Here is a 26,807-nt window from a genome sequence, read left to right as displayed (position 1 = left end):
ATCTCCGGCAGAGCGAGATTTCAGGGACAAAAATAATTTGCAATTATTTCGAAAATTCTGAAACCCAGATCTATTCCCCGAGAAAAATTCCGGCAAAGGAATTCTCGGCTCAGATACAGGTGCATGACAAACAAAATCTTGCAAATTTTGTACCTTCGTGGCGAGATTATTCAAACCTGCAGTTACACTCTGAAGATCCATTGCAAACAGGTGAACACAGAGCCATTCAAAGGAGAGAAAAAAAAAAAAAAAATTTCAGCAGACTACTTATTTCTCTCCTTTCTCAGCCAAGGATTTTAACCCTTTAGTGGGCCGGTCAAACTGTCATGATCTCAATGGCAAGAGATCATAGCATCAGCATATATAGGAACTAGCTCTTGGAAGATGGAAACTGAGCTGACCATGAACTAAACCTAACGCACAACTAGCAGTGGCCGGGTAGCATGCCTACGTTGATTCTAGATGCCCAGCACCAGCCGGAGGACTAAATAAAGCTAGCAGAGGAAAATATTAGTCCTAGCTCACCTCTAGAGAAATACCCCGAAAGGAGACAGAGGCCCCCCACATGTATTGGCGGTGAATCAAGATGAAATAACAAACGTAGTATGAAAATAGGTTTAGCAAATTTGAGGTCCACTTACTACATAGCAGAAGACAGAAAGGACTCTTTCATGGTCAGCTAAAAACCCTATCAAAACACCATCCAGAAATTACTTTAAAACTCTGGCATTAACTCATAACACCAGAGTGGCAATTCCTGTTCACAAGAGCTTTCCAGACACAGTAACGAAACTACAGCTGTGAACTGGAACAAAAATGCAAAAACAAACATGGACAAGAGTCCAACTTATCTAGTAGTTGTCTAGGAGCAGGAACAAGCACAGAGAGGCTTCTGATAACATTGTTGACCGGCAAGCAACTAACAGAGCAGCAAGGTTATATAGCGACTCCCACATCTTGATGGGAACAGGTGAACAGAGAAGATGAAGACACCAGTTCAATTCCACCAGTAGCCACCGGGGGAGCCCAGAATCCAAATTCACAACAGTTGGCGTTAGGAGTAGATATATGGTCAACCCAGTTACCACTGCCCTATGAGCTGGATTTTTGTATTCTGCAGACTTCCACGTTCCTCTGAGACCCTCGCCATTGGGGTCATAACAGTTTGCCAGGCCTATATTAAATGTTTAATGCATTGCAGAAGAGGGATTATAAGAAAGAAGATTCTGAGTTTTTTTTTTTTTTTTTCTTCTTCCCCTTTACCTCAGAGTGGCTATGTTTGCTGCAGACATGAATGTCCAGACCTTGATTACAAGTGTGGACCAGCTGGCTACTCGTGTGCAGGGCATACAAGACTATGTTATCAGAAATCCTAGGTCAGAACCTAAAATACCGATTCCTGAACTGTTTTCCGGAGACAGGTTTAAGTTTAGGAATTTCGTGAATAATTGTAAATTGTTTTTGTCCCTGAGACCCTGTTCATCTGGAGATTCTGCTCAGCAAGTAAAAATTGTGATTTCGTTCTTACGGGGCGACCCTCAGGATTGGGCTTTTTCGCTGGCGCCAGGAGATCCGGCATTGGTTGATCTTGATGCGTTTTTTCTGGCGCTCGGTTTACTTTATGAGGAACCCAATCTTGAGATTCAGGCAGAAAAGGCCTTGCTGGCTATGTCTCAGGGGCAGGACGAGGCTGAAGTGTATTGCCAAAAATTTCGGAAATGGTCCGTGCTGACACATTGGAACGAGTGTGCACTGGCCGCTAATTTTAGAAATGGCCTTTCTGAAGCCATTAAGAATGTTATGGTGGGTTTTCCCATTCCCACAGGTCTGAATGATACTATGGCACTGGCTATTCAAATTGACCGGCGGTTGCGGGAGCGCAAAACCGCAAATTCCCTCATGGTGTTGTCTGAACAGACACCTAATTCGGTGCAATGTGATAGAAAAACCGCAAATTCCCTCATGGTGTTGTCTGAACAGACACCTGATTTAATGCAATGTGATAGAATCCTGACTAGAAATGAGCGGAAAATTCATAGACGCCGGAATGGCTTGTGTTACTACTGTGGTGATTCTACACATGTTATCTCAGCATGCTCTAAACGTATAGCTAAGGTTGTTAGTCCTGTCACCATTGGTAATTTGCAACCTAAATTTATTCTGTCTGTAACTTTGATTTGCTCACTGTCATCTTATCCTGTCATGGCGTTTGTAGATTCAGGTGCTGCCCTGAGTCTCATGGATCTCTCATTTGCTAAGCGCTGTGGTTTTACTCTTGAACCATTAGAAAATCCTATTCCTCTTAGGGGTATTGATGCTACACCATTGGCAGCAAATAAACCGCAGTATTGGACACAGGTTACCATGTGCATGACTCCTGAACACCGCGAGGTGATACGTTTCCTGGTTTTACATAAAATGCATGATTTGGTTGTTTTAGGGCTGCCATGGTTACAGACCCATAATCCAGTCCTGGACTGGAAGGCTATGTCAGTCTCAAGTTGGGGCTGTCGTGGTATTCATGGGGATTCCCTGCCTGTGTCTATTGCTTCTTCTACGCCTTCGGAAGTTCCGGAGTATTTGTCTGATTATCAGGATGTCTTCAGTGAGTCTGAGTCCAGTGCACTGCCTCCTCATAGGGACTGTGACTGTGCTATAGATTTGATCCCAGGCAGTAAATTTCCTAAGGGAAGACTGTTTAATCTGTCGGTACCTGAACATACCGCTATGCGTTCATATATCAAGGAGTCTCTGGAGAAAGGACATATTCGTCCGTCTTCTTCCCCTCTTGGTGCGGGATTCTTTTTTGTGGCAAAAAAGGACGGATCTTTGAGACCTTGTATTGATTATCGGCTTTTAAATAAGATCACTGTCAAATTTCAGTATCCTTTACCGCTGTTGTCTGACTTGTTTGCCCGGATTAAGGGTGCCAAGTGGTTCACCAAGATAGACCTTCGTGGTGCGTACAACCTTGTGCGCATTAAGCAAGGTGATGAATGGAAAACCGCATTCAATACGCCCGAAGGTCATTTTGAGTACTTGGTGATGCCTTTTGGGCTCTCCAATGCGCCTTCAGTTTTTCAGTCCTTTATGCATGACATTTTCCGGAAGTATCTGGATAAATTTTTGATTGTTTATCTGGATGATATTTTGGTTTTTTCTGATAATTGGGATTCGCATGTGGAGCAGGTCAGGTTGGTCTTTAAAATTTTGCGTGAAAATTCTTTGTTTGTCAAGGGCTCAAAGTGTCTCTTTGGTGTACAGAAGGTTCCCTTTCTGGGGTTCATTTTTTCCCCTTCTGCTGTGGAGATGGACCCAGTCAAGGTCCGAGCTATTCTTGATTGGACTCAGCCCTCGTCAGTTAAGAGTCTTCAGAAGTTCTTGGGCTTCGCTAACTTCTACCGTCGTTTTATCGCTAATTTTTCTAGCATTGTGAAACCTTTGACGGATATGACCAAGAAGGGCTCCGATGTAGCTAACTGGGCTCCTGCTGCCGTGGAGGCTTTCCAGGAGTTGAAACGCCGGTTTACTTCGGCGCCTGTTTTGTGCCAGCCTGACGTCTCACTTCCCTTTCAGGTTGAGGTGGATGCTTCGGAGATTGGGGCAGGGGCCGTTTTGTCGCAGAGAGGCCCTGGTTGCTCTGTTATGAAACCTTGTGCCTTTTTCTCTAGGAAGTTTTCGCCTGCCGAGCGAAATTATGATGTGGGCAATCGGGAGTTGTTGGCCATGAAATGGGCATTTGAGGAGTGGCGTCATTGGCTCGAGGGTGCTAAGCATCGTGTGGTGGTCTTGACTGATCACAAAAATCTGATGTATCTCGAGTCTGCTAAACGCCTTAATCCGAGACAGGCCCGCTGGTCATTGTTTTTCTCCCGCTTTAATTTTGTTGTCTCATATTTACCAGGTTCAAAGAATGTGAAGGCCGATGCTCTTTCTAGGAGCTTTGTGCCTGATGCTCCTGGAGTCGCTGATCCTGTTGGTATTCTTAAAGATGGAGTTATCTTGTCAGCTATTTCTCCGGATCTGCGACGTGTGTTGCAGAGATTTCAGGCTGATAGGCCTGAGTCTTGTCCACCTGACAGACTGTTTGTCCCGGATAAGTGGACCAGCAGAGTCATTTCCGAGGTTCATTCCTCGGTGTTGGCAGGTCACCCGGGAATTTTTGGCACCAGAGATCTGGTGGCCAGGTCCTTTTGGTGGCCTTCCTTGTCAAGGGATGTGCGGTCATTTGTGCAGTCCTGTGGGACTTGTGCTCGAGCTAAGCCTTGCTGTTCTCGTGCCAGCGGTTTGCTCTTGCCCTTGCCTGTCCCGAAGAGACCTTGGACACATATCTCCATGGATTTCATTTCTGATCTTCCGCTATCTCAGGGCATGTCCGTTATCTGGGTGATATGTGATCGCTTCTCCAAGATGGTCCATTTGGTTCCTTTGCCTAAGCTGCCTTCCTCTTCCGATCTGGTTCCTGTGTTTTTCCAGAACGTGGTTCGTTTGCACGGCATCCCTGAGAATATTGTGTCAGACAGAGGATCCCAGTTCGTTTCCAGGTTCTGGCGATCCTTTTGTAGTAGGATGGGCATTGATTTGTCGTTTTCGTCTGCTTTCCATCCTCAGACTAATGGACAGACGGAGCGAACCAATCAGACTTTGGAGGCTTATTTGAGGTGTTTTGTCTCTGCTGATCAGGACGATTGGGTGACATTCTTGCCGTTGGCTGAGTTTGCCCTTAATAATCGGGCTAGTTCCGCCACCTTGGTTTCGCCTTTTTTCTGCAACTCTGGTTTCCATCCTCGCTTTTCTTCGGGTCATGTGGAGCCTTCTGACTGTCCTGGGGTGGATTCTGTGGTGGATAGGTTGCAGCAGATCTGGAATCATGTGGTGGACAACTTGAAGTTGTCACAGGAGAAGGCTCAGCGCTTTGCCAACCGCCGCCGCGGTGTGGGTCCCCGACTACGCGTTGGGGATTTGGTATGGCTTTCTTCCCGCTTTGTTCCTATGAAGGTCTCCTCTCCCAAATTTAAACCTCGTTTTATTGGGCCTTACAAGATATTGGAAATCCTTAATCCTGTATCTTTCCGTCTGGATCTTCCTGTGTCGTTTGCTATTCACAATGTATTTCATAGGTCCTTGTTGCGGCGGTACATTGTGCCTGTAGTTCCTTCTGCTGAGCCTCCTGCTCCGGTGTTGGTTGAGGGCGAGTTGGAGTACGTGGTGGAGAAGATCTTGGATTCTCGCCTCTCCAGGCGGAGGCTTCAGTACCTGGTCAAGTGGAAGGGCTATGGTCAGGAGGATAATTCCTGGGTGGTCGCCTCTGATGTTCATGCGGCCGATTTAGTTCGTGCCTTTCATGCCGCTCATCCTGATCGCCCTGGTGGTCGTGGTGAGGGTTCGGTGACCCCTCACTAAGGGGGGGGTACTGTTGTGAATTTGCTTTTTGCTCCCTCTAGTGGTTACTAGTTTTTTGACTCTGGTTTTTCTGTCATTCCTTTTATCCGCACCTGGGTCGTTAGTTAGGGGTGTTGCTATATAAGCTCCCTGGACCTTCAGTTCAATGCCTGGCAACGTAGTTATCAGAGCTAGTCTGCTGTGCTCTTGTCTACTGATCCTGGTTCCAGTTATATCAGCTAAGTCTGCCTTTTGCTTTTTGCTATTTGTTTTGGTTTTGTATTTTTGTCCAGCTTGTTCCAAATCTGTATCCTGACCTTTGCTGGAAGCTCTAGGGGGCTGGTGTTCTCCCCCCGGACCGTTAGACGGTTCGGGGGTTCTTGAATTTCCAGTGTGGATTTTGATAGGGTTTTTGTTGACCATATAAGTTACCTTTCTTTATTCTGCTATCAGTAAGCGGGCCTCTCTGTGCTAAACCTGGTTCATTTCTGTGTTTGTCATTTCCTCTTACCTCACCGTCATTATTTGTGGGGGGCTTCTATCCAGCTTTGGGGTCCCCTTCTCTGGAGGCAAGAAAGGTCTTTGTTTTCCTCTACTAGGGGTAGCTAGATTCTCCGGCTGGCGCGTGTCATCTAGAATCAACGTAGGAATGATCCCCGGCTACTTCTAGTGTTGGCGTTAGGAGTAGATATATGGTCAACCCAGTTACCACTGCCCTATGAGCTGGATTTTTGTATTCTGCAGACTTCCACGTTCCTCTGAGACCCTCGCCATTGGGGTCATAACAGTAGTGTATTTCTAGCTTCTTACACCACTAATAGCGTTGTGGACTTTCCCTTTTTCTGACGACGTAAGAACCACCAAAAAGAAAGCAGAGAAAAAAACCTGTGGGAAGAAACGTATCCCACACCACATGTCATAAATAATTGTCAAAATGCCATCTGCATCTTCTCCTCCGCCCTGGGCAGCACCTTTGTATAGCTCTTTGCCCTCCACCCTGCCAAAACCCAGGTCCCTTCCCCCAAATATGGAGCCAATGGACACTTCTGTTGTGAGATCGTAGACCTGGCCTGTTGTGAATTCTGCTTTTGGGCTCCCTCCGGTGGTAGTAGGTGGTAATGCAGTTGTCCCTGGGTTGCAGTCCTGGTCAGGTGTGTCTGCTGATTGCAGTTCTGACTGGGGTATTTAGGTGTGCAGGATTCATTAGTCCTTGCCAGTTGTCAATTGTTGGGAGGTGTTGGACCTCTGCCTGGTTCCTCCTGCCTTTCTGCCAAATCAGCAAAGATAAGTGTCTGGGTTTTTTTTCCCTGTGGCACACATGCTGTGTGCTTCACAATTCAGTGCTATTCTTTGTGTTTTCTTGTCCAGCTTAGATTGTGTCAGTATTTTCTCAGTCTTGTTGGATTCTCTGGAGTGGCAGATATACATTCCATGTCTTTAGTTAGATTGTGGAACTTTTTGTATTATCTGCTGTGGATATTTTTGGAAGGATTTTAATACTGACCGCCTAGTAATCTGTCCTATCCTCTCCTATTTAGCTAGAGTGGCCTCTTTTGCTAAATCCTGTTTTCTACCTGCGTGTGTCTATTCTTCTCCTACTCACAGTCAATATTCGTGGGGGGCTGCCTATCCTTTGGGGGTCTGCTCTGAGGCAAGGTAGCATTCCTATTTCCATCTATAGGGGTATTTAGTCCTCCGGCTGTGTCGAGGTGTCTAGGATTTGTTAGGCACACCCCACGGCTACTTCTAGTTGCGGTGTTAGTTCAGGATTTGCGGTCAGTACAGGTTCCACCGTCTCCAGAGAAAGTTTCATGCGGCTCCAAGGTCACCGGATCATAACACTGGCCCAACTCTGTGAGCCCTTTCAACCCTACAACCCTCAGTTAGGTCTTCAGTGCCCTCCCTGCCAAGGGTTTTCTGTTGCGAGTGTGTTGCAGTAGCATCCTCTCCTGTGGGGCTTGGGTCCATGATGTCTTCTCCCTTACTGTGGTTCCCACTGCTTGTTTCCCTAGGGCTCTCCGGCTTTTGGGAGCTACGTAACACGTAGCGATCCATTTGCTAAATTGGTGATGTAAATGGAGTCAGAGTCTGAGCCCTCTGTTGTTGCAGTTTATCCTTTACCAGTGAATTATCAATTCTTGTGTTACTTGGCAGCTATAAAAATATCTCTCCCTATAGCACAAAGCAGGTACTTGAAGTTCTTATTTTTGTCCACTAGGTGGCAGCAGAGCTATTCCTTGTGCAAAAAGCAGTTGCAGTTCACTGTAGCAGCCAGCAGATATCACCAGTTTTTCCAGGAGAAATGATCAGCCGACTGCTTAACCTCCCTCCTGGGGCCCTGTCGTTGCTGGAGAGACCTTTTTCTCTCTGCTTTTTCTGGTCACCTTCCCACTTTTGGGGGCCCATTTACTGGTGCCTTTAGTCATAATGGGTTTTGCTGTGGGGGATGCAGCCCCTCCAGGCCTCCCTGTGCACAACCAGCCATGACCCTGGGGTCTCAGGAGTGGTCCAGAATTGTAGTGACTGACCTTTATAGGTGATGGGGAGTGGGGGGCCAGTGGTAATCTGTCTTTCTCTTGTCTAGGAGGTGCAGATGTTGGCAGATTTGTTAGTAGAGTTTCTGTCTGGTGTGGGAGCTGCTCCTTCAGCCATGCTACATCCTCAGCACCGGAACCAGAAGTCAGTATTTATCATGTTAAAAGCAAGTTAAAACCAGAAACGGTGCAGATATCAGGGAGGGACATACAGTTATATGAAAAAGTTTGGGCACCCCTATTAATCTTAAGCTTAATGTTTTATAAAAATTGTTTTTTTTTTTGCAACAGCTATTTCAGTTTCATATATCTAATAACTGTTGGACACAGTAATGTTTCTGCCTTGAAATGAGGTTTATTGTACTAACAGAAAATGTGCAATTTGCATTCAAACAAAATTTGACAGGTGCATAAGTATGGGCACCCTTATCATTTTCTTGTTTTAAATACTCCTACCTACTTTTTACTGACTTACTAAAGCACTTTTTTTTTTGTTTTGTAACCTCATTGAGCTTTGAACTTCATAGCCAGGTGTATGCAATCATGAGAAAAGCTACTTAAAGTGGCCACTTGCAAGTTGTTCTCCTGTTTGATTCTTCTCTGAAGAGTGGCATCATGGGCTCCTCAAAACAACTGTCAAATGATCTGAAAACAAAGATTATTCAACATAGTTGTTCAGGGGAAGGATACAAAAAGCCGTCTCAGAGATTTAACCTGTCAATTTCCACTGTGAGGAACATAGTAAGGAAATGGAAGAACACAGGTACAGTTCTTGTGAAGGCCAGAAGTGGCAGGCCAAGAAAAACATCAGAAAGGCAGAGAAGAAGAATGGTGAGATCAGCCAAGGACAATCCTCAGACCACCTCCAGAGAGCTGCAGCATCAACTTGCTGCAGATGGTGTCACTGTGCATCGGTCAACTATACAACGCACTTTGCACAAGGAGAAGCTGTATGGGAGAGTGATGCGAAAGAAGCCGTTTCTGCAAGCACGCCACAAACAGAGTCGGCTGAGGTATGCAAAAGCACATTTGGAGACGCCAATTTCTTTTTGGAAGAAGGTCCTGTGGACTGATGAAACCAAGATTGAGTTGTTTTGTTCATACAAAAAGGCGTTATGCATGGCGGCAAAAAAACACAGTGCGTTGTATAGTTGACCAATGCACAGTGACAATCTGCAGCAAGTTGATGCTGCAGCTCTCTGGAGGTGGTCTGAGGATTGTCTTTGACGGATCTCACCATTCTTCTTCTCTGCCTTTCTGATGTTTTTGTTGGCCTGCCACTTCTGGCCTTAACAAGAACTGTACCTGTGTTCTTCCATTTCCTTACTATGTTCCTCACAGTGGAAATTGACAGGTTAAATCTCTGAGACAGCTTTTTGTATCCTTCCCCTGAACAACTATGTTGAATAATCTTTGTTTTCAGATCATTTGACAGTTGTTTTGAGGAGCCCATGATGCCACTCTTCAGAGGAGATTCAAACAGGAGAACAACTTGCAAGTGGCCACTTTAAGTAGCTTTTCTCATGATTGCATACACCTGGCTATGAAGTTCAAAGCTCAATGAGGTTACAAAACCAAAAAAAGTGCTTTAGTAAGTCAGTAAAAAGTAGGTAGGAGTATTTAAAACAAGAAAATGATAAGGGTGCCCATACTTATGCACCTGTCAAATTTTGTTTGAATGCAGATTGCACATTTTCTGTTAGTACAATAAACCTCATTTCAAGGCAGAAACATTACTATGTCCAACAGTTAATAGATATATCAAACTGAAATAGCTGTTGCAAAAATAAATTTTTTTACAAAACATTAAGCTTAAGATTAATAGGGGTGCCCAAATTTTTTCATATAACTGTAGACCCCAGTAGCATGCAAGATTTGGCTTGGTCATTAAGTTGTAAAAATTCGCTTCTTCACTAAGGGGTTAAAGTATGTTTGGGGTAATTGTCCTTCTGGAAGGCCCATGACTTATGACGGAAACCCAGTTTTCTGACACTAAGCACTACATTGCAACCCAAAGTCAATTGGTAATGTTCAGATATAAGCATGCCTTGCACACAGTCAAATAACAAAAGACCGATTGTCACTTCCAGACAGAAAAACTGATGTGTACAGGTGCAAACTAAAAGTAGCCATCTCTCTACGTAACAACAAATAAAGTTGCACTCTGTAGTGCTGCAGCAAGTAAACATGACCTATATGAAATTTGCACTGCATTACTGCTCTAGATAATAAAAAATAAAATGGAGATGCTTAGCACATAATTTGGCCCAGCAGTCAGCGCGATCTCCGATTGCTGGGAACGTATCTAATGTGAATACTCTCCTAGGCTGAAGACTGCATTTATGGGTAGGTTGGTCCCTGCTGCAATTAAAACCGCCACAGACTGGTGGGTGAAGAGCTCGGTCAGAGAGCTAATATACAAATAACAAAAGACTGTCATTGGCAAACCAAAAAACAGGTGTGTATAGGTGTAAACTAAGAGTAGCCATCTCTATACATAACTGCACACAGTCAAGGTACCCAGTGCCAGAGGCAGAAACAACCCCAAAACATCTTTGAACGAACCTCTACCATATTTGACGGTGTTCTTTTCTCTGTAAAATCTCTGGAAATGGACTTGTAACCCTGAGATTGTTGAGATTTTTCAACAATTTTGGTTCTCATGTCCTCATTTGTCTTCTCCTTTTTCTGTTCTTTATGCTTAGTGTGGCACACACAGACACACAATGCAAAGATTGAGTCAACTGCTCACCTTTTTATCTGGTTTCATGTGTGATTTTCATATTGCTCACACCTGTTACTTGCCTCAGGTTAGTTTGAACGAGCATCACATGCTTGAAACAAAGTTGTTTACCCACACTGTTGGAAAGATTCCAACAATTTTGTCCTGGTTATTTGGGGGGTTTTGTATGAAGTTATTTCCAGTTCACCTTTTTTTTTCTTTTGCCTTTACACAAAGAAAATAAACTCATGTATAACAAAACGTGTAACTGCAATAATTTTCTGGAAAAAATACTTAATTTTCTGGAATAATTTCAAGTGTGCCAAAACTTTCTGGCATGACTGTATACCAAAATTGGCAACGTATATACAGGGAGGGGACCCAGGATGGGTAACATATATACCAGGTTGGGGGTCAGATATACCAGAATTGTCCGAGGATGGGGGACATTAGTACAGGGTGCAGAGGAGAGCAACAAAAATGTCCTTATAGGAATTAGAATGCTACAAGGGCTCGTACATCTGACCAACATGCGTTGAGGGGGTCCCATCGGACTCTAGTTAAGCCACTGAATAGATATAATATTAATAACGAGACTTGATGGATGCATATCATGAATATCATGATTTTATTTTTTTTCATTAAATGTGAGTCCATGGTTTTCTTTAGTGTGTCTTAATATGCTCCCCTACCTCTGCTACCTCTGGGACCCAGCACCGTTCCGCTCCTCTTCTTAGTGATGTCACCACAGTTCAGACTCTCCGCCTTACTCTATGCGTTAGTCGGAAGTCTCTTTTACATTGAAAAGCCTATGAAGCCTTGTTGTGACACTCCATAGACTTACATGGTAAAAGCCATTTCCGTGTGATGTCAATGAGAAGCAGAGCTTCTAGAACTCTTCTGGATCCCGGAATAAGTGGCGGTAGGTGAGTATATTAATATACACACGCTACAAACCATACACATATACACATTTAATGAATATATAAATATTAAGGGGAGTGCTTTTTAAATATATACAGAAACATGATACCTAGGAACATGTCTCTAGAAGCATACAATCTAAGAGACAGAGTTAATCTTTCAGAAGATGCAGACCGCTTTGCAATGCAAGGACAGTAAATGGTTACGTTTGAAGCATCATCTACTTTCTTGCAGTAAATCAGTATTCAGCAAGTAGACAAAATCTTGTATCACTCAAAATTCAAAACATACAAGTTGATGAAGGGGAAAAATGATTAGCAATGGAAGACGCAAGTAAGATGTGGAAGAATCGTATATTATTATATTTCTATGATTTATTTCTACACTAGGGATATCTTAGTACAATGATAGATAATAGTAAACGTTGGTCATAAATTGTCCCGAATATTACAAGAGTTTAATAAATAAATGCACTATGAGAATTTTTTAATACACAAAGTGAATTTTTTTTCATGTTATTTATGTGCCAAAGTTTCAGTAATGCTTTCTAAATTGTGTTGTTTTTTTTATTTGGACATTAAACGGTTATTCCCATAATGGCAACATTTTTTTTTACAAAGCACAGTATCTGCATCACTATTGTTAACCCCTTTCTGACCTCGGACGGGATAGTACGTCCGAGGTCAGAAGCCCCGCTTTGATGCGGGCTCCGGCGGTGAGCCCGCATCAAAGCCGGGACATGTCAGCTGTTTGAACAGCTGACATGTGCCTGTAATAAGTGCGGGCAGAATCGCGATCTGCACGCGCCTATTAACTAGTTAACTGCCGCTGCCAAACGCAGACAGCGGCATTTAACCGGCGCTTCCAGCCGGGCGGCCGGAAATGAGCGCATCGCTGACTCCTGTCACATGATCGGAGGTCGGCGATGCTTCTACATTGTAAGCATAGAGATCCTTGAGACCTCTATGGTTACTGATGCCGGCCTGCTGTGAGCGCCACCCTGTGAGCGCCACCCCTGTGCTCACAGCACACCTGCATTTCTGCTACATAGCAGCGAACATCAGATCGCTGCTATGTAGCAGAGGCGATCACGTTGTGCCTGCTTCTAGCCTCCCATGGAGGCTATTGAAGCATAGCAAAAGTAAAAAAAAAAAAGTTTAAAAAAATGTGAAAAAAAAAAATATATATATAAAAGTTTAAATCGCCCCCCCTTTCGCCCCAATCAAAATAAATCAATAAAAAAAAAATCAAACCTACACATATTTGGTATCGCCGCATTCAGAATCGCCCGATCTATCAATAAAAAAAAGCATTAACCTGATCGCTAAACGGCGTAGTGAGAAAAAAATTCAAAACGCCTGAATTACGTTTTTTTGGTTGCCGCGACATTGCATTAAAATGCAAACGGGCGATCAAAAGAACGTATCTGCACCGAAATGGTATCATTAAAAACGCCAGCTCGGCCCGCAAAAAATAAGCCCTCAACCGACCCCAGATCATGAAAAATGGAGACGATACGGGTATCGGAAAATGGCGCAATTTTTATTTTTTTTTAGCAAAGTTTGGAATTTTTTTTCACCACTTACATAAAAAATAACCTACTCATGTTAGGTGTCTATGAACTCGTAATGACCTAGAGAATCATAATGGCAGGTCAGTTTTAGCATTTAGTGAACCTAGCAAAAAAGCCAAACAAAAAACCAGTGTGGGACTGCACTTTTTTTGCAATTTCACCGCACTTGGAATTTTTTTCCCGTTTTCTAGTACACGACATGGTAAAACCAATGATGTCTTTCAAAAGTACAACTCGTCCCGCAAAAAATAAGCCCTCACATGGCCAAATTGACGGAAAAATAAAAAAGTTATAGCTCTGGGAAGGAGGGGAGCGAAAAACGAACACGGAAAAACGGAAAATCCCAAGGTCATGAAGGGGTTAATATTAAGTGCAAGCAAAATAGAAAGTTTTTCTTCTACGTTTGTCTTTTTTTCACCTTCTTCTGCCAGTATGTGGATCCAGCTTCACAGAGCTGAATTTATGGTTCCATTCTTATCTGCTAAAAGCTACATTTCCCAGCAGCGCCCTGCTTCTCCTTAGTGATGCAGACCCCTCTCTCTGCTCTCCTTTGTGCTTCCTGGTATAAATAGATAGATCTCAAAATGGGCAATTTGTATTTCTATGGATGAGTTGACCATTGATATATTTGAATATAGTGACTGTGACTCAATATTTGACATTATTTATTAATATTGACAAACTCCACATTTCATTGGTGGTTCATGAGGATTTCCAGAGCATGATCATGCGCTACCCTGCATGCACAGCATAGCTGAGCATAGAATAGCTGAAATGTGCTACCACACAATTGTGAGCAAGATGGTGTCTAGTGAATGTTTCATTAGGATCCTAGAGGCATCTTCTCTTCATAGATTAGACTGGGTAGTTGGGAGCAGATGCAGCTGGTATCAGTGAATCTTCAGCATAGCATAGCTGAGCTGTGCTACAACCCAGCATGTTTGGCAGCGTAAGAACTACTGCAGGACAGATCTGCTGGCAATAAAGGATAACCAGAGTCCTGGAGGGTCTTCATTAGGGGATGTTGGTTGCGAATCAGTGCAGATTTAAAAAGTGGTTAAAATCAATAGTACAACCAAATATTAGAAATGTTGTAAAATATCCCATCAGAGAATCTGCTGTTTTCTCTTCTTGAACAGATTCTATGTTTTGACTTTGTCTTCTCAATTTGCAGGCAGTACTATGAAATGATGTACAACACTGCCGATGAGCTGCTAAATCTAGTGGTGGACCAAGGGGTGAAATATACCGAACTGGAGTACATCAATGCCCTCAGCCTTCTTCATCGCAGTCAGACAGGTGTAGGTGACCAAACTACCCAAAATATGAGGCTGCAACGACTCAAGGAGATCATTTGTGAGCAGGCTGCCATCAAGCAGGCCACCAAAGACAAGAAGATAACCACTGTGTGAAGAGTAACAGAAGTAGCAAGGTTTTGGTAGCACACTACCAATTCACAAGAGTCGGAAATTATTACAGATAGCAGTAGCAAGATCTCATTGCCATTTCATTAAATATTACCATTTATTAATTTTTCTCTGAATCTGCATGTTCTGTATTTTAACCTGGTATTGTCAGCATTTTTAATTCTTGGGTATAAGTTTACTATGTTTTCATGTTTAAAACCAATATAATCACTATGGCAATATTTGTGTGTTGTTTTCTTTTCAGTGACTGTATTTATTACAGTAGATTGTACTATGTGAGAAGGATGATGGTATGCTAGGAAATTACGGCCCTAAATGTCTCCTATAGATAAAAAGATGAACAAGAAAGACCTCTGCTAAAGATTTCATGGTTGAGGGTTATTGAAGAAAAATAAGGTATCTTCTGAATATTATAAAGGTTATTACCAGCAATGAAAGTTATCACTTATCCGCTGGATAGGTGATAACTTTCTGATCAGTGAGAGCCCGATCGCAGAAACCCCTAAGAGCACAGCTTCTAAGTATCCTGTCGGAATGGAGTGGTGGCTACGCATGTGACTGACAGATGACTGTTGATAGGTGATAACTTTCAGTGTTGGGAAAATCCCTTTAAGATTTAACTGCTTCCCGACCGCTTACTGTATATAAACATCGGAACTTGCTGGGCTTTGTGTAGTGCCGTTTATGAGCAGTCTCTGGTCTCGCATCCCTCAGTACGTCCAGGGTCCTGCAAGCGCTGTGATTCCGGTGCAGAGCAGTTGCCCTGACAGGTTACTTCATCGGGACCTGATTAGATCAGGTCCCAATGATGTTAACCCTTTACTATCTTCTAGATGCAGCGATCACGGTATTTAGAAGATAGCAGAGGGAGAGTGCTGCTATACTCGCCTCTCCGACGCCCCCTGTGATGAGATCTGATCACATCATGGGGAATCCAGTGTTGTCATGGCACGTGATGACCTCTGGGTCTGCCAGCTATGGTGGCTTGTTAGACTCAGCCAGCAGCTGAGTCTAACAAGCGATCTGACAGTGTAAAACTGTCAGGTCTCATAGAATGCAATATATGTGTATTGCACTGCACGAGACCAGTGATCAGAGAAATAAAAATTACCGCACGGGGAATGGCGTAAAAAATAAATAAAACTAATTCTTCACCTGCTGTTGATTTGTTAATTTTGCCTCACAAAGCTCGCGGGAAAGCTTGGCGCACATTTATCCTGCACTCTACGCTGAGCGCTTACACCTGTGTTTCTGTGTAAATCTCTGAAATGCGTCATTCAGATGGAACCCCCGGTGGAAGATTCCCTATAATGAGGCAGATGGAGGCATTGTGTTATATATGTGGCATTTTACTCGTATATAAAAGCACGGTCCGCCAGTTTTGTGCACCTCTGAAAAGGACACCGCTGAACAGAGGCCCCCCGACAAAAATTCGGCAAATTCTACAGTCCCAAATCCAAATGCCCCCCTCACTTCTGAGCCCCAGTGTGCTTTATCCATATGCTTGGCATTTCTGTAGTGATGAGAGCCCACATAACTTACCGATGCATGTCTCCACAAGCTTGAGCTGCACATAATGTACTGGTCACTACAACGGCAGTTTGCAATTTTCACTCAGCAACATTCCCTGCTACTTGTTTCTGGAAAACACTTATGGAGTCAAAATCGCCACTATACCTGTAGATAAATTCCCAAAGGGGTGTAATTTACAAAATTCGGTCACTGGAGGGGGGTTTTCTTCTTCTGGAATTTAGGGGCTCTGTATATGGAGTCTGGAAACAAATAATTTGTTCTCTAAGAGTCAAATAGCTCTCTGTCTCTCCCGAGTCTCGCTTTTAGGCTAAGCAGTACTGTACAGCCACATATGGGGTATTGCCACATTCAGCAGAAATTGTGTGACACGTTTTGGCACCATTTTTACCCATTTCCCCATGTGAAAATGTAAAATCTGGGGCAAAAAAAATTTTGGGGGGTAAAATGTAATTCTTTTTTCTTCGTTGCCCAATGGTATAAAATTCTGTGACCCACCTGTGGTGTCAATATGATCACTGCACACCCCTAGATGAATTCATTGAGAGGTTTGTAAACTGCTGTTCTAGAACCCCCCAGGGCTTTGCCAATGTGACATGGCCCTCTTAAACCATTGCAGCAAAATCTGCACAGTAATATGGCGCTCCTTCCCTTTCGAGCTTTGTACTGTGCCTCCAAGTAGTTATAGACAACTTATGGAGTATTGATATACTCAGGAGAAATTGCATAACAAATTGTACTGTTCATTTTCTCCTATTGCCCCTTTTGAAAATTCATTTTAGGGGAAATAATAGTAATATTTCATTTACTCAGCCAATTTTATACAAGTATGAGAACCACCTGAGGGTTAAAAATGCTCACTACTCCCCTAGATGAATTTCTTGAGCGTTATAGTATACAAAATGGGATCACCTGTGGGGGTTTATGCTGTTTTGGCATGTCAGGGGCTCTTTAATTGTAACATGGTATCTGCAACCTATTCCAGCCAAAATAGCGCTCATTCCCTTTCCAGCCCAATCATGCACCCAAGCAGTTGTTTTCCAATAAATATGGGGTACCTGCATACTTTGGAATAATTGCACAACAAATTTTGGCATCCACTTTCTCCTGTTACCCTTGTGAAAATTAAAAAAATTGGGGCTAAAATAACATTTTTGTTAGAAAGTGTTTTTTTTTTTTAATTTTCACATCTCCAAATTATAACATTCTATGAAGCCCCTGAGGTTTTAATGTACTCACCACACATCTAGATAAAGTCCTTGATGGGTCTAGTTTCCAAAATGGGGTAATTTGTGGTGGGTTTCAACCATTTAGGCAAATCAGGGGCTCTCAAAACGCGACATGGCGTCAGCTTTTGATTCAAATCAATTTTGTATTCCAAAAAATTAAATGGCGCTCTTTCCCTTATGAGCCCTGCCGTGCACCCAAATAGTAGTTTTCCTCCACATATGTGATATCGGAGTACTCAGGAGAAATTGCACATTAAATATAGGGGTCCATTTTTGCTTGCTACTCTTGTGAAAATAAAAAATTTGAGTCTGAAATAAGATTTTTGTGGGAAAAATGTGTTTTTAATTTTCACGGCTCAACATTATAAAATTGGCATACTCAGGAGAAATTTCACAACTAATTTTATGTTGAATTTTCTCCTGTTAACCTTGTGAAAATAAAAAAAAATTGGCGGCATGAAAGTAACATTTTTGTGGGAAAAAGTTAAATGTTCATTTTTTTCCTTCCATAATCCATTAATTCCTGGGAAGCACCTGAAGGGTTATACACTTCTTGAATGTAGTTTTGAGCACCTTGAGGGGTGCAGTTTTTAGAATGTTGTCACTTTGGGGTATTTTCTGTCATATAAGCCCCTCGAAATAACTTCAAATGTTATGTGGTCCCCAAAAAAATGGTTTTGTAAATTCGGTGAAAAAATTGTGATCAACTTTTAACCCTTCTAACATCGTAACAGAAAAACAACATTGTTTCAAAAATTGTGCTGGTGTAAAGTAGACTTGTGGGATATGTTATTTATGAACTATTTTGTGAGACATAACTCTCTGGTTTAAGGGCATACAGATTAAAAGTTTGAAAACTGAACAATTTTCAAACATTTCACCAAATTTCCGATATTTTAAAAAATAAACGCAAGTTATATTCAACAAATTTTACCACTACCATGAAGTACAATATGTCATGAAAAAACAATCTCAGAATCACTGAGATACGTTGAAGCGTTCCAGAGTTGATTCCTCATAAAGTGTCGCTGGTCAGAATTGTAAAAATTGTTACGGTCACAAAGACAAAAAAGTTTTTTAACCCTTCATAATTTTCCATATTTCTTCATACATTTAACTTAAAACTACAGAAGATTCTTACAAAAGTCCAAGAAGTAGAAAAATAGAACCACATAAAACAAATGACTCAAAAATATTAGACTTGGTAATTTTTTAAGTGAGAAAAATTATGCAATATCACACATCTATGAGTGGCGCAAGTATGTGAATCTTTAGAATTGACAAATAATATGAAAGTGTTTTCAATCAATAGAAGTGTTTTCAATCAATAGAACGGCAATCTGGTTTTATTCTAAGAACAATGAGCTTCACAACACGCTTATGAAAGTGTATCTTGGCACAAAGAAAGGAGGTTCTGAGGACCTGGGAACAGTTGTTGATGACCATTAGGTTGTAAAAGAATATAAAACCATAATTAGTTTGGACTGCACCAATTCACAGTCAGATTGTGTACAAATAGAGAAAATTCAAGGTCATTTATTACCCTCCCCAGGTGTGATTTTCCAATGAAAATCACTCTAAGATCATGTCGTATAATAGTCTATGAAGTCACAAAGGGACCTAAGGTAACCTCTAAGCAACTAAAGGACTCTTTCACATTAACTAGTGTTAATGTTTATGAATGGCATCAGGAGACAACTAAACAACTTTGGTGTGCATGGCATGATTGCTAGGTGAATGCAACTGTTCTTCAAAAATAAGACTGCTCCCTTTCTACAGTTTACTAGATCACTTGTGTAAATCAGAATAATAGAACAATAACGTTACTGCCTGTCTACAGTTTACTAAATATCACTTGGACAAGGTAAACGAATTGGAACAATGTTTTGTGGATGAGACCAAAATAGAGCTCTTTTCTTTTAATGAGTAGTGTTAGTGGCTTGCAAAAGCATTCACGCCCATCCCCCACAAATACACACCCTTGGCATTTTTTTTTTGTTTTGCTACCTCCCAAACTAGAATTTCACTGTTTTTTGAGGTGATTGCATCAGTTCATGTGAAGAACCTGCCTTCAATGGAGGCTCCACTGACATTTTGTGAAAGTCCCGAGTCCCCGCACTTCCATTGCTGCAATGTGATGGCCTCCGGGAAAACAGCTGCCAGAGCTGGCGCATGTGCAGATTGAGAGATCTCAATCTGGGCATGTGCCTCCTCTGACGGCCATTTTCCCAGAGGCCAACGCATTGCAGCAATGGATATGCGGGTGCTCCGGGCTTTCACAAAATGTTGGTGGAGCCCCCACACCACTGAACCAGCCTGGGATGTGAGTTAGACCATCGCCCTGCAGCTTTGGACCACCAAACACCCCCTCTTCCCTAGCCCAGGGCCATCAAAATTGCCTGATTGCTGCTTTCGCCACACTTCCTTTTTAAATAATTAATTTGTATTTTTATTGCATGAAATAAGTATTTGATCACCTACCAACCAGCAAGAATTCTGGCTCTCACAGACCTGTTAGTTTTTCTTTAAGAAGTCCTCCTGCTCTGCACTCATTATTACTTTATTAATTGCACCTGTTTGAACTTGTTACCTGCATAAAAGATACCTGTCCACACAATCAATCATACTGCAACCTCTCCACCATGGCCAAGACCGAAAAGCTGTCTAAGGACACCAGGGACAAAATTGCAGACCTGCACAAGGCTGGGATCGGCTACAATACAATAGGTAAGCAGCTTGGTGAGAAGACCACAACTGTTGGCATAATTATTAGAAGATGGAAGAAACACAGGATGACTGTCACTCTGCTTCGGTCAAGTTCTCGCCTTGTGGGGTATGGATGATTCGAGAAAGGTCAGGAATCAGCCCAGAACTACACTGGAGGACCTGGTCAATGACCTGAAGAGTTGGAACCACAGTCCCAAACATTACCATAAGTAGCACATCATGGATTAAAATCCTACAGGGCACTCAAGGTCTGGCTGCTCACAGCAGCACATGCCTAAGCCCAAAGGTGTTTCTTTGGGGGGGACAGCTGAGGCATCTGCCCTGGGCACAGCCAGCAGGGGGGCACTTGTTCCGCCTAGTGCAGAAGTCCAAAGTGTCTTCCCTGGCAGATTTATTCTGGTGTCCCTCCGACTGGGAGTCGACTGTTCCCTGAGCCAGCTGACAGTCTGCTCAAAGAAGGTGCAGCGCATCGGCTCCCAGTGATCAAGAAAGATACAAGTACAATTGAGGCTCTGACTGCCGGGTCAGAGCGATGCCAGCAGCGTGATCAGGCACATGTGATCATGCTGCTGACGTCTCTCGCTGGCGCCCAGAGGCGTGAAGAACATCGGTGGTAAGTGCTCCACTCTGAAACTGAAGACACCAAAGATTAAATGTACCTGTGGGGAGGAAAATATTCTGTGTTGGGAGGGATTTAGTGTGGGGGCAGGAGTGGAGGAGATTTTTTGTAACGGAGGAAGATTTGAGGACACAAGTTTGGGGAGCAAGGATGGGACAAGTGCAGACACAATATGGAGAGCGACAGGGATTTGAAGACACAGTATGAGGGGCCAGTGGGGAGATGGGAGTGGCATGTATGAGAAAACAGTATGGGGGATGGGTGTATTTACAGTATGGTGATTAAGGGAGATGGGTGTAAACAAAAAGGTGAGTGGGGGTATTGGTGCAAACAGGTTGAGAACTATGGGTGACAAGGCAGTGTGGGGAATGAAGGAGAGGATGGGTGCAGACACAGTATGGGGAGTCGAGGGGTATATGTGAGGTTACAGTATGGTTAGAAGTGGGGATGTGAGATAAGACAGTGTGAGGAGACTATTAATGGGAATAATGTGAGGAGACAGCATGGGGGAGGAAAATGTTGGGGGTAGCATGATGGGATAGTGTAAGGGCACAGCCAGGAGGAGACAGTAAGCTAAAGAGGGGAAGTGTGATGAGGAGCACAGTATAGAGACTGAGCCTTATAGGGAGAACACAGTGTGAGAGGAAAGTGAAGAGGGCCCAGTATGGAAAGGAGAGAACAGTGTGGAGGGCATGTACCATTAGGGTATGTGGACACGATCAGCAAATGTTGCAGGTTGGATGCTGCGTACTTGTGCAGCATCCAACCCGCAGTGTCCAGATGTCACAGCATAGTGGATGGGATTTCAAGAAATCCAATGCCCGCTATGCGTGCACAGACCCCCGTGGATCACCTGTGGAGATGGATATGCAGCACGTCTTTCCAGACCGCAGCATGTCTATCTTGCGGAGACATTTGAAGTTCGCAAATGACCATCTGAATGATCCAGAGGAGCCATGAGAGTAGTTCATGTGGTCATATGAGACCAAAATAGAACTTTTTTGTATCATCTCCACTTGCCATGTTTGGTATAAGAAAAAGTACAACCCCAAGAACATCGTCCCAACCGTTAAGCATGGTGAAGGAAGCATCATACTTTGGGGGGTGCTTTTGTAAAAAGAGGACAGGACAACTGCATCTTATTGAAGGTCATGTACTACGAGATTCTGGCCCACAACCTCCTTCCTTCAGTAAGAGCATTGAAGATGGGTGGGTTTTCCAGCGTGATAATGACCCAAAACACGCAGCCAAGGCAACTAAGTAGTGGCTCCATAAGAAGCAGTTCAAGGCCCTGGAGTGGTCTATCCAGTTTCCAGCACTGAACCCAATAGAAAATCTTTGGAGGGATCTGAAACTCAAAGTTGCCCAGTTACAGCCTTGAAACCTGAAAGATCTGGAGAAGATCTGTATAAAGGTGTGGGCCAAAATCCCTGTTGTAGTGTGTGTGGCAACTTAGTCAAGAACTACAGGAAATGTCTGACCTCTGTAATTGCAAACAAAAGTTTCTGTACCAAAAATTAAGTTTTTCTATTGTATCAAATACTTATTTCATGCAATAAAATGATAATTAATTATGTAAATATCATGCAATGTGATTTTCGCAATTTCTCACAGCTGAAGTGCAATTACGATAAAAATTATGAACCTCTCCATTCTTTGTAGGTGGGAAAATTTGCAAATGCATCAGTGTATCAAATACTTATTTTCCCTACTGTATATGTGACCTTGTTATTTTTAGGGCTGATCATTGTGACAAGACGAGTCTTTGCTGGGAGATGTCAACATGAGGTCTGATCAGATGGAGAAGAAACAACAGAAAACATATTCGTGTGAAATGCCTTTGTGCTGCCAGATTTTTTTTTTTTAGTCAGATGGCACACAGACTCAGAGTTTTACAGATCCATTCATATATTCGTGGAAGTCATGCGAGACTCAAACATGTCCATTTCTGATCTGATTATAAGAATCAAAATAGGACATACTCAATGAATCTGTGTGCTGTCCGAGAAAAAAAAAATTGTTAAGCACACCAACACTACAGAAATACAGGAGTGAAGCCTTATTGTGCGTAGCGTCATCCCTTACTATATAGTATAAGTGCTTCATCTATAGCGCTATCCTCAATTACATAGTTTCCTTTTTTCATTACATATACCATACCATCCCTTATTACATATTATCCTCTCTAGTTAAGTATGGAGCAGTAATTTATTATATAGTATCCTGTGTTATGTACAGCGCCGTCCATTATTACATATTAGATTGTTATTTACAGCACTGTCCCTTTTATAACATTCTTGTTATTTTTGTTAGTCCCAGCGCCGTCTTTCTGATATAGAGTCCTCTGTTTTTAGATATAAAATGACCGCTGGTGGAGCTGCATCTGACCAGAAGACCAGTCCATCAGCCTCCTCCAATAGAAAAGAAGCTTTCCCATGCTCCATCAGCAGTCATTTCATTATATCTAACAAGAGTGGATACTATGTAATAGGGCGCTATAAGTAACAAACATAACAAGATAATCCGATACGTAAGGAACTGTGTTGTACATAACAGTTTTAATATAGATGTATTTGGCACCACACATGATCTAAATTTTGGTTCATCTTACTTTAGGAATGGTTTGCAGTGTAACACGAAAAAAATCATTAATGGTTTTCTCGCACATTGAACTTAAATGTAGTCTGTAATTATAAACCAGCTGAAAGCAGTGAAAAAAAAACATTAAAAAGTTACAGATTTACCTGTTAGGCTATGTTAACATGTCCAGTAATCATCCATTAGAACGGACCCAGCAGCAATCCGTTGGCAAAAAAAAGTTTATGTCCGTTTTTAAAAACTGATTTCCCACAAACAAAGTACATTTTAATAGTTCTTAGAATAAAATATTGGAATAGTATAATATGTTTTGTAAGAGCAGTTAAAAGCATATGGTCCAATGGTCTAATTTAAATATGTAATAACAAAGCATAAAAACCTTGAGTAATGCAGATAATAAAGTATAAGGAAAACAGAAGTGCCCCCAAACACTTTATGATAACCCCAGAGTGAATTCCTCCGCAGTACCCTTCACACTCATGGTATGATGACTCTACTGTACCCCAATCCCTAAATCTCCCCAGCAAAGAAATGTGATCCCATCACAGTATGATTCTCCAACTGTAATCCCCAGACAGCCCTCCATACAGTATAATGGCCAGAAAAAGTGCTTCATGCAGTATTATGAGCTCCTCATAGTTCTCCATATAGAATAATGGGGCCCTGCATAGCCTTCTATACAGTATAATGGCCCCACATATTGCTCCATACGGTATAATTAGCCCTACATAGTGCTCCAAGCAGTATAATTTCCACAAAAAGTGCTCCATATAGTATAATGGTCACATATACTGCTCCATACAGTATAACAGCCCAACAGTTTTCCATACAGTATAACGGCCCCACATAGTTCTCAATACAGTATAAGGGCCCCACATAGTGCTCCATACAGTATAACGGCCTCACATAATTCTACATACAGTATGAGTACAGTAACGGCCTCACATAGTGCTCCATATAGTATAATGGCCCCACATAGTGCTCCATACAGTTTAATGAGCTTCACATAGTGTTCCAAGCAGTATAATGGCCACAAAAGTACTCCATACACTGTAATGGCCCTACATAGTGCTGCTTACAGTATAAAGGACCCCCCATAATGCTCCATATAGTATAATGGCCTCACATAATGCTCCATATAGTATAATGGCCCCACATAGTACTCCATATAGTATAAGCTCCACATAGTGTTCCAAGCAGTATAATGGCCACAAAAGTGCTCCATACACTATAATGGCCCTACATAGTGCTGCTTACAGTATTAAGGACCACCCTATAATGCTCCATACAGTATAATGGCCTCACATAGTGCTCCATACAGTATAATGACACCACATAGTGCTCCATAAAGTATAATGCACCCCATATAATTCTTCATACAGTATAATGGGCACAAAAGTACTGCATGGTGTTTCGATCCTGTGCACATTTTAGTTTAGTTGTCACGTTGTAATGACATCATTCCGCCAGCTGTGCGGAGACAGACACAGAAGGGGAATGATGGGACAGGGAGCATCCGCTGATGCTCCATCCCCATCATTGCTTTCAACTGTATCGGCATCTAGGATCCTTATATAGTTGAAAGTGTGATGCCAGGTGAAAGTGTGATACCGAGAGGGGGACGCGCACACCATCGTGGGCCAAATATGCTCAAAGGACCTATCCAGCATCGTGGGCCAAATATTCTCACCGTGTGGGCCAGGGTTTGACATATATGCCTTAGACAATCAGAACAAGCTCACTAATGGATTCTCAGGCAAAAAGATCTGCTGTTTTCTCTTCTTAGTGCAGCTTTCCTTACAAGCTGATCAGCTCTTCTGTCCATACAATGGTTCTTGGTCGAGGAACATGTGACCAGACCGGTTCATCAACCTCTTCCAATTGTAAAACACCTCACATGATGCTGCTTTTCTAGGAAAGTCTGTAACTCTTTTATGTGTCTTTTTCTGAGCTCTTCGCAGATGATTTATGACCACAGACCACATTAAAGTTGAATGTGCAGGAAAAAAAGCATGTAAAAGCCAAACAGTGCAAATTTTATAATTTCAAAATGATTTTAGCCTAAAATACATAAATTGAAGAAAAAAATGCCCTCAAAGGTGTCCACTAGGGTTGAGCGACTTTGACTTTTTTAGGGTCGAGTCATGTTTCGCGAAACCCGACTTTTTGAAAAGTCGATTCGGGCGAAATCGGCCGATTACTGCAAAAAGTCGAGGATCGGCCGGAACACGAAACCCTATGCACGTCAATGGATTTTTTTTGTGTTTTTTTCTCTCTCTCTCTCTCTCTCTCTCTCTCTCTCTCCCCTCCGTCCCAGCACAGCACAGAAAATTTAGTTTTACACATTGCAAATCCCTACTGCGCACAAGCGATAAAATGATGATAGGAGTGCACGCCCCTAACCCCTATGTCATCAGTCTGCCCACACTCCTTCATTGGCTGAAAAAATGGCGCTAAACGCGTCATACGAAACGCAACTTTGGCGCCAAGATCGCGTACCACATGGCCGACCCCACACAGGGATCGGTTCGGGTTTCATGAGACGCCGACTTTGCCAAAAGTCGGCGACTTATGAAAATGAACGATCCGTTTCGCTCAACCCTAGTGTCCACAGAACATGGATCCACCCTACATTTCTGTTGTGGGGGCTTTGGCACTTAACACACAATTATCAAGTTCTGTTGCAGAGTCTTCCCAGACAAGCGGTCAAAACATGGACACCGTTCTGGTAACATAACCATATATAATTTTAAACATTATTTCTAAGTCATTAAGATATAGTTTTGGGGCCAATTTTTCAAGACTGGTGCTTTGTACACTAGTCTTGATGAAGATGTCACAAGAGTACAATCCACCACATTTATTGAGAAGAGTACATGTCTACTGGAGTACACTTGTGTTATAATTTACTCCACTTTGGTCACTAAATTATAAAAAAATATTGTGCCTTTCTAGAGCATACCCCCTCCTGATAAGCCCCTCCTGCATGCTATTAATAATAATGGTTGCTTGTGGAATGTTCTGCCATGCGGAATACACTTGGGAAAAAAGATGTTCATGCTTCTGTGAGCAGCCTACGTGGTCTAAATGTGGTACATGGCTGGAAGCGTCTCCGGACCTGTTTCCCTTCGAACACATCTAGAACATCAGTAGTCGGCAATTGCAAAGCGAGCTGCCAGCAGCGGATCTTGATGATTTCCATGCCCAAGTGTATTCAGTGTGGCAGATCAACCACCTCCATTGATAGAAGCCAGAGCATAAGTGCATGTTTTTCTGTGTTCTTGCTTTCTGTGTTCTTGCTAAATAAGAAAAGAATGTCCAGCTTCACCGAGTCCGTAAAAAAGAGTTTTCTTTATTCACAAACTTTAAATATGGAGGATACAGACTTCAGCATGAACCATATGGGTAAGAATCTCAACACGTTTCTGGAGACTAAGCTCCCTTAATCCCTTGGTCATGATTAAGGGAGCTTAGTCTCCAGAAACGCGTTGAGATTCTTACCATATGGTTCGTGCTGAAGTCTGTATCCTCCATGTTTAAAG

At 42.6% G+C, this 26,807-nt stretch overlaps 1 protein-coding gene across 1 annotated transcript in view; it reads left to right on the top strand.

Annotated features, from left to right (window-relative positions):
• Window positions 1–14,783, top strand: part of EXOC4 (exocyst complex component 4) — a 605,068-nt gene extending 590,285 nt beyond the window's left edge. The window contains exon 18 of the mRNA XM_077264444.1: window positions 14,310–14,783. Coding sequence (XP_077120559.1) covers window positions 14,310–14,547 — 238 coding nt within the window. The 3' untranslated portion in view covers window positions 14,548–14,783. The remainder of the gene's footprint in view (window positions 1–14,309) is intronic.
• The last annotated feature ends 12,024 nt before the right edge of the window (window positions 14,784–26,807 follow it).

This window comes from Ranitomeya variabilis, chromosome 5 (assembly GCF_051348905.1).
Source record: "Ranitomeya variabilis isolate aRanVar5 chromosome 5, aRanVar5.hap1, whole genome shotgun sequence".
In the NCBI taxonomy this organism is placed as follows: Eukaryota; Metazoa; Chordata; class Amphibia; order Anura; family Dendrobatidae; genus Ranitomeya; species Ranitomeya variabilis.
This window is presented reverse-complemented; position numbering and strand designations above follow the sequence as displayed.